Consider the following 10999-nt stretch of genomic DNA (forward strand, 5'->3'; position numbering starts at 1 on the left):
AAAGGCTATTAACCATATAACGCTCCCCAATTGGCTGGGAAGGAGCCTGATTTAGAAATGGCAAGCACTCCACTGTGCTCCTCACCGACACAACTGCCTTCAGCGAGTTCCGCGTTCTCATCTAAATGGGGTTGCCGGATGATGTGAAACAACTGAGGGAAAAGTGCTGTGCACAAAGTCTCACGTTTGCTTCCTGCAGGGCTCAACGCTCTAAGGGGCCACATCCCCCGGCCTGCACCTTTGGCATCTGGTTTACAATATGGTAAAAATAAACCAAATAAACGTGAAAGACCACAACGGCAAGGGGCGAGCCCCCACTCTCCTCCTCGCAGTCCGCACCCCGGCCGCGTCCCATGCTTTCTATATTTAGCACAGAGCGGGAGCGGGCACCGAGCCGCGGCGGTGGCAGGGCTCCCCCCACGGGGCCCCCCACGACCTTGGGACCAAGCTCTGGCCCCCCCCCCCACACACACACCCTCTGCAGTCCGGCAGGCGGACGGGCAGCCACGCTCCCCATAAGGGACAGCAAAAGTGACAGGAGGCCGGGTCGGTGCGGGGGGGGGGGTCGCTGTTTTCCGACACCGACAGGAGAGCGTCTGTTCCGCGCCCCGCGGGGCATCTCAGAGCCGCGACGTGACGCGACGCGGTCCCGGGACCCAAGCCCGAGCCCGCGCAGCCCCTCAGGTGCGCTGGGGCCCTGCCGCCCCGCCTCACCTGTTTTGAAGCTCATCTTGCCGTGGTCCTTGGACCCGAAGGTCTCCAGCATGGACACGAAGAGCAACCCGCACGAGTTCTGGATACCGAACACCGACCCGTTGCACCACATGGCCGCCAGCATCACCAGCCAGCCCCAGCCTCCTTCGGGGGGCTCCGGCGGCTCCGCGTCCGCCGGCCCCGCCAGCCCCACCTCCACCTTCTCGGCGCACGCCTCCAGGCCGTCCGAGGGTCCCGGGCCGGCCAGCAGAGCGTCGCCCAGGGGCGCGGAGCCGGGCGACTGCGCCTCCTCGCTCGAGCCCCGCGCGGCGGCGGGCTCCTCCCGGGAGGGCAGCATGGCCCGCGGCGGCCCCTCGGGCGCGGGGAAGCGCGAGAGGTGCGAGCTGCCGGCGGGCGCGCGGGCGGGCGGGCGGCCGAGGCGAGGGCGGTGGAGCCCCCTCCCGCGGCTGAGCGGCGCACGGCGCGGAGCGGGCCGCGCTGACAGAGGCGGCGCGCGGTGCCTCAGGGCTCGCGCCTCAGACCCGGCAGTCCACGGCCCCACGGCCCGACGGAGCCCGCGGCGCTCGGCCGGCTCTTAAAGGCGCCCACCGCGCCGGCTGGGGGCGTGGCCTTGCGGCGGGACGTGCCCCCGGAATCTCCAGGTGATTGGGCCTCGGAGGGCGGGGCGGGGCGCCCCGTGGCGCGCGGCCCCAGGAGCCCGTGGTGGCGGTGTCTGCGCGCGTGGTGGCGGTGGCGGTGGCGGGCCGCCCTCCCCGCCGGCTCTGAGTGCCGTGGGCGCCCTGGGTGGGCCGCCCGCCGCAAGCGCCCCCCCCCCCAAGCAGTGCCTCGGTTTTGGTGTTTGGCACCCGCGTCTTGTTACTAATTAAAATATGTAACATACATTGTGCCACCTGGCTGCTTAACAAGGAACTCGGAAGGCTCAGAGGCCCGATTTAATGACTTTAGTTCCGTTCTCCTGCCTGCGTCTACAGTTACCTCTGAATACTTGGAACGTGGGCGATGTTCATTTTGGAAGACTCGCTGCAGTTTCCACGGCCTTCGGCCCACACACATTTTGACAGGCGGGCAGAAAACATTACTTTTCAACCACAAGCACGCCCCTGTTTGACTTGAAAGCGAAAAACCTGTATTCAGGTCCTCTGTTTGCCTGAAGCGTGGTGGACCAATGCATATGAAAGACGGGGACAAGGGTGGCCGTGCCATATTGAGGACGGTGCTTACTTTGTCCGGTTATTAGGATTCTTCACCTTCTTCGAGTTAGTGACTTGCTGTGGCGCACTTTGAGGCAGCACACAGATGTGGGAGGGGAAGCAGTCCTGGGGTAGGATACGAGGCTCAGACCCAAGTGCTGGAAAACAAGCGCGAGCCTTCACACATTAGAGAAGAGCTGAATGGTGCCCACGCTTCAGCGGGCAAAGACCAATCCAGATGGAGAAAATCGCACCCACTAAGGACAGCAGGGTGTGCTGCAAAACAGGTGGACCACAGCTGACTTAGAATGGTAAATTAGGAATAATCACATAAGTGCACACACGTGAATGTACAAGGCTGTGATCCTGGTGTGGCTGAAAATAAGGGAGCATTGGAAGCACAAGTGTCCACAAGCAGAGGACTGGATACATATATATTCTATAACCCCTAAAAGGTATGATGCTCATAGCTGTTTATTGACTTTGAAAGCTGTCCACGACCTAGTGGCAAAGAAAGCACATTCAGGGGCTGGCGCTGTGGCATAGTGGGCTAAGCCTCCGCCGATGGCACTGGCATCCTATATGGGCGCTGATGCTCCACTTCCAATCCAGCTCTCTACTATGGCCTCGGAGAGCAGTAGAAGACGGCCCAAGTGCTTGGGCCCCTGCACCTGCATGGGAGAGAGGGAAGAAGCTCCTGGCTCCCGGCTTCAGATCAGCCCAGCTCCGGCTGTTGCAGCCATTTGGGGAGTGAACTGGCAGATAGAAGACTTCTCTCTCTCTCTGCCTCTGCCTCTCTGTAACTCTGCCTTTCAAATAAGTAAATCTTTATAAAAAAAAAAAACGTAGGCACATTCAAAATGTATATATGGATTAAAACACACAACATAAATGTCCATGAGTCAATACTGATATAAGTAAAGGATTAAGTGAGTAAATGAGGATGGGTGAACAGACAATTTTTTAAAGGATATATTTTTTTTGTTTGGACAGCAGAGTGACAGAGAGCAAGAGAGGGGTTTTCCATCTGCTGGTTCACTCCCCAAATTGCAGCAACGGTGGGAGCTGTGCCAGGCCAAAGCCAGGAGCCAGCTTTTTCTGGGTCTTCCACATGGGTGCAGAGGCCCAAGCACTTGGGCCATCCTTTGCTGCTTTCCCAACCACATTAGTGGAGAGCTGGATTGGAAGTAGAGTAGCTGGGACTTGAACCAGCACACATATGGGATGCTGGCATTGCAGGCAGTGACTTAACCCATTGGTCCACAATGCTGGCCCCAGCAATAATTTTGTAGACACTCTACCCTCACTCAGGTAAGATACAACATGTCACTTCTCAAGTCTGAGGCATGTGTGCTGACTTCCTCCCAAAGAGCGGGGGGGGGGGGGGTCGGATAACTCCGGAGTGCAAGAAGTTACAAACTCCCCACCAGCCTGCTGATCAGGCTGTGTGTCCCTGGCATGATGTGATCAAAACGGCATTTTATCCCTGTGGTCTTTTCCCATAACCTACAATCCCAACTAACCATCAGAACATTAGACGGTTCTAACTGAGGGACTAAGAACTCTGAGAAACTGTCAACAGGCGCCTCAGGAGACATGACAACTGCAATGCCGTATTCTGGGTGGGATGACAGTAATAATAATAATAATACTGTATTGATGTTCGTTCACTAACAGTAATAAATGTGGTATATTAACCTAAGAAGTTAACATTGAGAGAAACCAGAAGAAGGAATACGGGTCCTATTTTTGTAATTTTTCTAAAAATTGAAAACTTCTAAAAAATAATTTTTATTTTTATTTTTTAAAGATTTATGTATTTTTATTTGAAAGTCAGAGTTACACAGAGATAGATGGAGAGGCAAAGAGAGAAAGGTCTTCCATCCACTCGTTCACTCTCCAACTGGCCGCAACAGCCAGGGCTGTGCTGATCCAAAGCCAGGAGCCAGGAGCTTCCTCCAGGTCTCTGACATGGATGCAGGGGCCCAAGGACTTGTGCCATCTTCTACTGCTTTCCTTGGCCATAGCAGAGAGCTGGATTGAAAGTGGAGCAGCCGGGACTCGAACAGGTGCCCATATGGGATGCTGGCACTGCAGGCGGTGGTTTTTCCAGCTATACCACAGCACCAGCCCCAATGTTTATTTTTAAAAAGAGTATGAATATCATGATCCCATTCTTGTAAAAATGTTTATGTATATAACTATGTGTTAAACATTATATAATTTATTTTTAAAACTTCACTTTATGGGGCCTGCACTGTGGCATAGTGGGTAAAGCTGCTGCCTGCAGTGCTGGCATCCCATATGGGCACTGGTTTGAGTCCCAGCTGCTCCACTTCCCATCCAGCTCTCTGCTATGGCCTGGGAGAGCAGTAGAAGATGGTCCAAGTCCTTGGGTTCCTGAACCCACATGGGATGCCCAGAAGAAGCTCCCGGCTCCTGGCTTCGAATCAGTGCAGCTCCAGCCACTGCAGCCATTTCGGGACTGAACCAGTGCATAGAAGACCTCTCTCTGTCTCTTTCTCTCTCTCTCTCTCTCTCTCTCTCTCTCTGCCTCTGCCTCTGCCTCTCTGTAACTCTGCCTTTCAAATAAACAAATAAATCTTTAAAAAACCTTCATTTTATATATAGTTATATATTTGTACATTGAGATTATGAAAAATTATTTTTAAATATACAGCTCATTCTCAAATGTCTTTCCTGTTTCCATGCCAACATTATTTTTTTCCCAAGACTTATTTATTTATTTATTTGAAAGGTAGAATGAGAGAGTGAGAGAGATCTTCCATCCATTGGTTCACTCTCCAAATATCTACAACAGTCAAGGCTGGGCTAGGCTGAAGCCAAGAACTCCATCTGGGTCTCACACATGGGGTGCAGGGGCCCAAGCACTTGGGCCATCTTCTGCTGCTTTCCCAGGCACATTAGCAGGGAGCAGGGTGGGAAGTGGAGCAGCTGGGACTCCAACTGGTGCTCACATGGGATGCTAGCGCTGCAGGCAGCAGCTTTACCTGCTGTACAACAATGACAGCTCCAATGTCAATGTTATTTCTAAACATTATGCAATGCACCCTATTTCCAGATTAAAGTTTGACACTTCTCGAAGGCACTGATTTAGCAGCAGCTCTGACTTAAGGGATTAACAGGTTAATGTCCACCAGGCAGTTAGCACAGTCCCTGGTATGCTGCAAGCTCTTGGGGAATGTGGGCATTTTGTATCATTATTATCACTACTGATGACATCCATGTTTCTTTCCTATTGACTCCACAACCTCAAACACCATCCTTTTACTGGCCTCAAAATAATTTCCATTCTTATAAATACAGCCTTTACTTAATCACAAAATCTCAGGTCAGGATATTAAACTATAAAACACTTAAATATAGGAATTTAAACATCTTTATCCTCAATTATTATATTATTTGTTCCTCAAGATAATTTTTTAAAATTTTCCAACAGTCATTCTTTCCCCAACTCACAAAAGGCACGTATCAAAGTCTGCGTACACAAAGAGGGTATACACAAGTTTAACCAACGGTGAACGTTATGGCACAGCGGGTTAAGGGATGCTTACAATGCCAGCCTCCCCTAGCAGAGTGCCAATTCCAGTCCTGGCTGCTCTGCTTCTGACACAGCTCCCTGCTAATGTGCTTGGGAGGCAGCAGAGGATGGCCCAAGTGCCTGGAGCTCTGCTACCCACATGGGAGACCCAGATGGCGTTCCAGGCTCCTGGCTTCAGCCTGGCCCAGCTCTGACCGTTGGGCCATTTGGGGAGTGAATCAGCAGACAGAAGCTCTCTCTTGCATGCTCGCTGTCTGTCAGTTCAGTCCCCCAACAAGCCGCAATGGCCAGGGCTGAGCCAGGCTAAAGCCAGGAGCCTGGAATTCCCACGTGGCTACAGAGGCCCAACTCAGCCACCTTCCACTGCTTTCCCAGGCACATTAGCAGAGAGCTGTATCAGAAGTGCAGCAGCCGGAACCCAAATTAGTGCCCATGTGGGATGCCAGAGTCACAGACAGTGGCTTAACTTGCTGAGCCAGAATACCTGCCACCTAACGTTTTACTGATACAACCTGAAGTTTCCAGGCAGTTTACTCTAGGGACTGGCTTTGCTTTCATCTCCACTGCTTTCCTTCACTATTCTCAAACTTCCATTTTTACTGGAAGAAAAGATGTCATAATGTGAATTAAAAGAATAGAATAAAAGCATTTTTGAAAACTATAAAATGACTTGAACATTAAAGTATCAATGGGGAAGGCATTTGGCCTACAGTTAGATGCCTGTATCCCACATCAGAGTACCCCGGTTCCCTTCCCAGTTCCAGCTCCTGCTAATGTGGACCCCAGCAAGCAACAGAGTCAGTTCAACTAGTGGATTCCTGCCACCCGGGTGGGATACCTGAGTTTTACTCCCAGCTCTCATCTTTAGCTTGGCCCAACCCAGTTCTTATGGGCATTTGAAAAGTGAATCAGCCAATGGGACTGAGCTCACACTCTCTTCTTCCATCTCTCCCTCTCTTTCCCTCCCTCCTTCCCTCTCAAATGTAAAGTTAATAAATAAATAGGGCCAGCACTGTGGCATAGCGGGTAAAGCCGCCACCTGCAGTGCCAGCAACCCATATGAGTGCCAGTTTGAGTCCCAGCTGCTCGTCTTCCAATCCAGCTCTCTGCTACAGCCTGGGAAAGCAGTGGAAGATGGCCCAAGTCCTTGGGCCCCTGAACCCACATGGAAGACCTGGAAGAAGCTCCTGGCTCCCGACTTTGAATCAGCCCAGTTCCAGCCATTGCGGCCATTTGGGGAGTGAACCAGTGAATGGAAGATCTCTCTCTCTTTCTCTCCCTCTCCCTCTCCCTCTCTGCCTTCCCTCTCTGTAACTCTGACTTTCAAGTAGATAAATAAATCAAAACAAAACCCGAAGGTACTAATTTAGGTTTCTATGCTCCATAAAAAACACTCATTCTGGACCCTCAGATTATATTTGGCTTCCACTTGGGGTGCCTGCATTCCATCCTGCAGGGCCTGGGTTCAAGTCCCAGTTCTAGTCCTGATTCCAGCTTCCTATTAATGTGTATCTTGGAAGGGAGAAGGTGATAGCTCAAGTAATTGAGGCCATGCCACCTAGTGGGAGACTTGAATTAAATTCTCAGCTTCTGCTTCCGCCTGGCCTAGCCCCAGTCATTATGGGGAGTGAATCAACAGATGAGAGCTGTCTCTCATCTCCTCTTTCTCTCTCTCTCTCTCTCTCTCTCTCTCTCTATATATATATATATATATATGCCTTTGGGGATCAAACCAACTGATGAGAGCTCTCTATATCTCTACATGTATCTCTGTATCTTGGCCTTTCAAATAAATAAACAAATTTTTAAAAACATAGTGCCTCAAGGGCTGGCACTGTGGCTTAGCAGGTAGAGCTGCTGCCTGCAGCACCAGCACCCCTTATGGGCACCGATTCGAGTCCCAGCTGCTCCACTTCTGATCCAGCTCCCTGCTAATGCGCCTGGCAAAGCAGTGGAAGATGGCCTAAGTGCTTAGGCCCTTGCCACCCACATGGGAGACCCAGATGAAGCTTCTGGCTCCTGGCTTCACATTGGCTCAGCTTCAACTGTTGGCAGCCATTTGGGGAGTGAACCAGCGGATGGAAGATGTCTCTCCCTCTCTTTCTCTCTGCAACTCTGACTTTTCTTCTGTGTAACTCTGACTTTCAGATAAAAATAAATAAATCTTTTAAAACACATACACACGCACAGAGATTCTTCAACATTGGCTTGCACAAATGATAAATGAAAAATTTGGTGCAAATTATCTGTACTCTAGAAATGAAACTTTCAGAGGCTAGGGCTGTGGTATAGCAGGTAAACCCACCACCTCTAGCATCCAAAATGGGCACTGGTTGCTGTCCTAGCTGTGCCACTTCTGATCCAGCTACCTGCTGATGGCCTGGGAAAGCAGTGGAAGATGGCCCAAGTCCTTGTGTCCCTGCACCTGCATGGGAGACCCGGAGGAAACTCCTGGCTCCTGGCATCATATCGGTGCAGCTCTGGCCATTGCAGCCAGTTGGGGAATGGACCAGCAGATGGAAGATCTCTCTCTCTCTCTCTCTTTCTCTCTCTTTCTCTCTCTTTCTCTCTCTTTCTCCCTCTCTCTCTGCCTGTCTTTCTCTCTGTGTGTAACTCTGACTTTCAGATAAGTAGATGAGTCTTTTTAAAAAATGAAGAATGAATCTGTTTGTTATACATTACCTAGTCTTGGGTATTTCTGTTATTGCAGCACAAAATGGAATAGGACATCTCCTTCCCCCTTTTCTGAATGATGAACTCCTACTCATTCTTCAAGGCTGTACTCTAAAATGGAACTCATTTCTCTGAGCCATTACTAATTCTTCCTCTAGGCTACTGTATTTTATTTACAGCAGCTTCCACTGTCAGTAGAGTGGTGTTCAGTCTCCTTAACCAGAATAAGAATTTCCAGATAGGTCAGATAGCATCTTAGAGATCTTAGAAACCACAGGATCAAGTACAGTGTAGCTGTTTAACACTTGTTGAGTCAAAGTCAATGGAATTAAAAAATAATTTAAAGAACCACACAGTATGAAATTGAGAACATCCTGTATTTTCATATGGAAAATTTTCAATATTTTTAAAGCAGCATGTGTTTCTTTTCTAGTTATCAAAGTAATTGTACTCATCTATTTTCTGTTACTGTAACAAACCTGAGGCTAGCTACTTTAAAGAAAAGAGGTTTATCTAGCTCACAGTTCTGGAGGTTCCAGGGCAAGGCAGCAACACTGGCTTGCACTGGCGGATGGCCACACAGTGGTGGGAGCACGTGTGAGAGAGAGTGTATGATGAGACAAGAAGCCACAGCCTAACTCAGGTAAGACACAGGCCTTTTTTTTTTTTTAATTTATTTGACAGGTAGAGTTATAGACAGTGAGAGAGAGAGAGACAGAGAAAGGTTTTCCTTCCGTTGGTTCATTCCCCAAATGGCCGCTATGGCTGGTGCTGCGCCGATCCGAAGCCAGGAGCCAGGTACTTCCTCCTGGTCTCCCATGCGGGTGCAGGGCCCAAGGACCTGGGCCATCCTCCACTGCCTTGCTGGGCCACAGCAGAGAGAGCTGGACTGTAAGAGGAGCAACTGGGACAGAATCTGGCGCCCCAACGGGGACTAGAACCCAGAGCCCATATGGGATGCCAGAGCCGCAGGTGGAGGAGTAATCAAGTGAACCATGGCGCCGGCCCCCAGACACAGGCTTTTATAATGGCTCACTCTCATGAGAAATAACTCAGGGGCCCCAAGAGAATGACCTCCCGCTTGTACCCACCAACTTGCAGGTCCCACCACCTCTTAGCATGGCCACACTGGGGACCAACTGCCAATTACATGAACCTTTGGGGGATGCACTTAAACTATATCCAGACCATGGCAATAAGACATCCTCACAACAGAAAATAACACAGACCTGGCATTGTGGCCACAACCTGCAGTGCCAGCATTCCCAGTTGGTGCCAATTCAAGTCCTGGCTGCTCTACTTCCGATCCAGCTCCCTGCCAATGTGCCTGGGAAAGTGGAAGAAAATGGCCCAAGTGCTTGGGCCCCTGCACCTACATGGGAGACCTGGAGGAATCTCCTGGTTCCTGGCTGCGGTCTGGCCCAGCCCTAGCCATTTCGGCTGTTTGGAGAGTGAACCAGTCAATGGAGGATAGCTCTCTCTGTCTCGCCCTCTCTCTCTGTAACTCTGCCTTTCAAATAAATAAAATGAATCTTTAAATACCCCCCCACACACACATACACACACACACACACACACAATAAAGGAGAAAATGCTTTTGTAGAGCCACTCAAATAACTCCTCATAACTTTTGTTGTTAACATATTCATGACAGCTACAGCATCAGTTTCATAAATACCTTTGTAGTATATTTCCTCTATAAAATATGCTATACTATCACCCAAAAATGTAAGTAACTTTTTTTGAAGATTTATTTTATGTATTTGAAAGGCAGAGTTAGAGAGTGGGAGAGACAGAGAGATTTTTCCATCTGCTGGTTCACTCAGATGGCCACAATGGCCCTGGGCAGGGCCAGGCTGAAGCCAGGACGACTATATCCTTGTCTCCCAAATGGATGGCAGGGGCCCAAGTGCTTGTATCACTTTCTGTTGTGGTCTCAAATGCGTTATCTGGCAGCTGGATCAGAAGTGGAACAGCTGTGACTTGAACCTAGTGCCCACAGGGGATGCCAGCATCAAAGGCAGTGGCTTAAACCCCTCTGCCACCATGCTGGCCTTGAAGTGACTGTTTTGCTTTCTCAGCTAAAATTGCTGCATCCAAGATGATACGTGAAATACAAAGGAGCCTGATAAGAATGCCTGGGCAACAGCTGGAGCCACTAACCAGGGGCTCTGCTGCAGGCCATCTCCAAATGTCCCTGTAACTCACATCTGTACCTAGGCCAGCTTGCCTGCTAATTACAACTTATGAATCTCCAGGGTGACTCACAAAGCCAGGGACCTACTGTGTTTCCTTCCAGTCTTTTTCCCTTGTACCTCTTAAAACAAAATCAGAAACAGTGTTTCAGGGACTTGTGTCCAGCCCACCAGAATTCCCGTGCTGCAGGAATGCCACTGTCAATGACTGTATTTGTCAATGACTCACCAAGCCAGGGACCTACTGTGTTTCCTTCCAGTCTTTTTCTCCTGTACCTTTTAAAACAAAAATCAGAAACAGTGTTTCAGGGACTTGTGTCCAGCCCACCAGAATTCCCGAGCTGTAGGAGTGCCACTATCAATGACTGTATTTGGAAGGCAGGGCCTTCAATGGGGCAATAAAGTGAATGAGGTCGTTAGGGTGAGCCCTATGAGCCTGTGCACATAAGAGGAGAGTGAAATATACGAAAAGAGATAAGAGAAAGGCCACACGAGGACACAGGAGGTAGGAGGCCGCCTCTCAGCCAAGGAGGAGGACCTCAGGAGAGACCAGGCTTGCTTTTAACACCTTGCTATTGGACTTCCAGCCTCCAGGGCTGTCAAGAAAACGGATTTCTGTTATTTGAGTCACTCAGACAGGCATTTTGTTATAACAGCCCTACGAA

At 50.1% G+C, this 10999-nt stretch overlaps 1 protein-coding gene across 4 annotated transcripts in view; it reads right to left on the reverse strand.

Annotated features, from left to right (window-relative positions):
• SLC16A10 (solute carrier family 16 member 10) overlaps nt 1–1313 on the reverse strand; it is a 141404-nt gene extending 140091 nt beyond the window's left edge. For 2 of the 4 annotated variants that reach the window (XR_016234549.1, XM_089333798.1), the window contains exon 1: nt 715–1313. Coding sequence is in view for 2 of the 4 variants with exons in the window: in XM_089333798.1 (XP_089189924.1) it covers nt 715–1051 (337 nt within the window). In the remaining 2 variants the exon portion in view is untranslated. The remainder of the gene's footprint in view (nt 1–714) is intronic. The other 2 variants (XR_007923205.3, XM_002714902.6) reach the window with 2 other exon arrangements.
• Between the last annotated feature and the right edge of the window lie 9686 nt (nt 1314–10999).

The sequence above is a fragment of the Oryctolagus cuniculus genome, chromosome 5 (assembly GCF_051225735.1).
Source record: "Oryctolagus cuniculus isolate XC-2025 breed Fujian yellow rabbit chromosome 5, ASM5122573v1, whole genome shotgun sequence".
NCBI classification, from domain to species: domain Eukaryota; kingdom Metazoa; phylum Chordata; class Mammalia; order Lagomorpha; family Leporidae; genus Oryctolagus; species Oryctolagus cuniculus.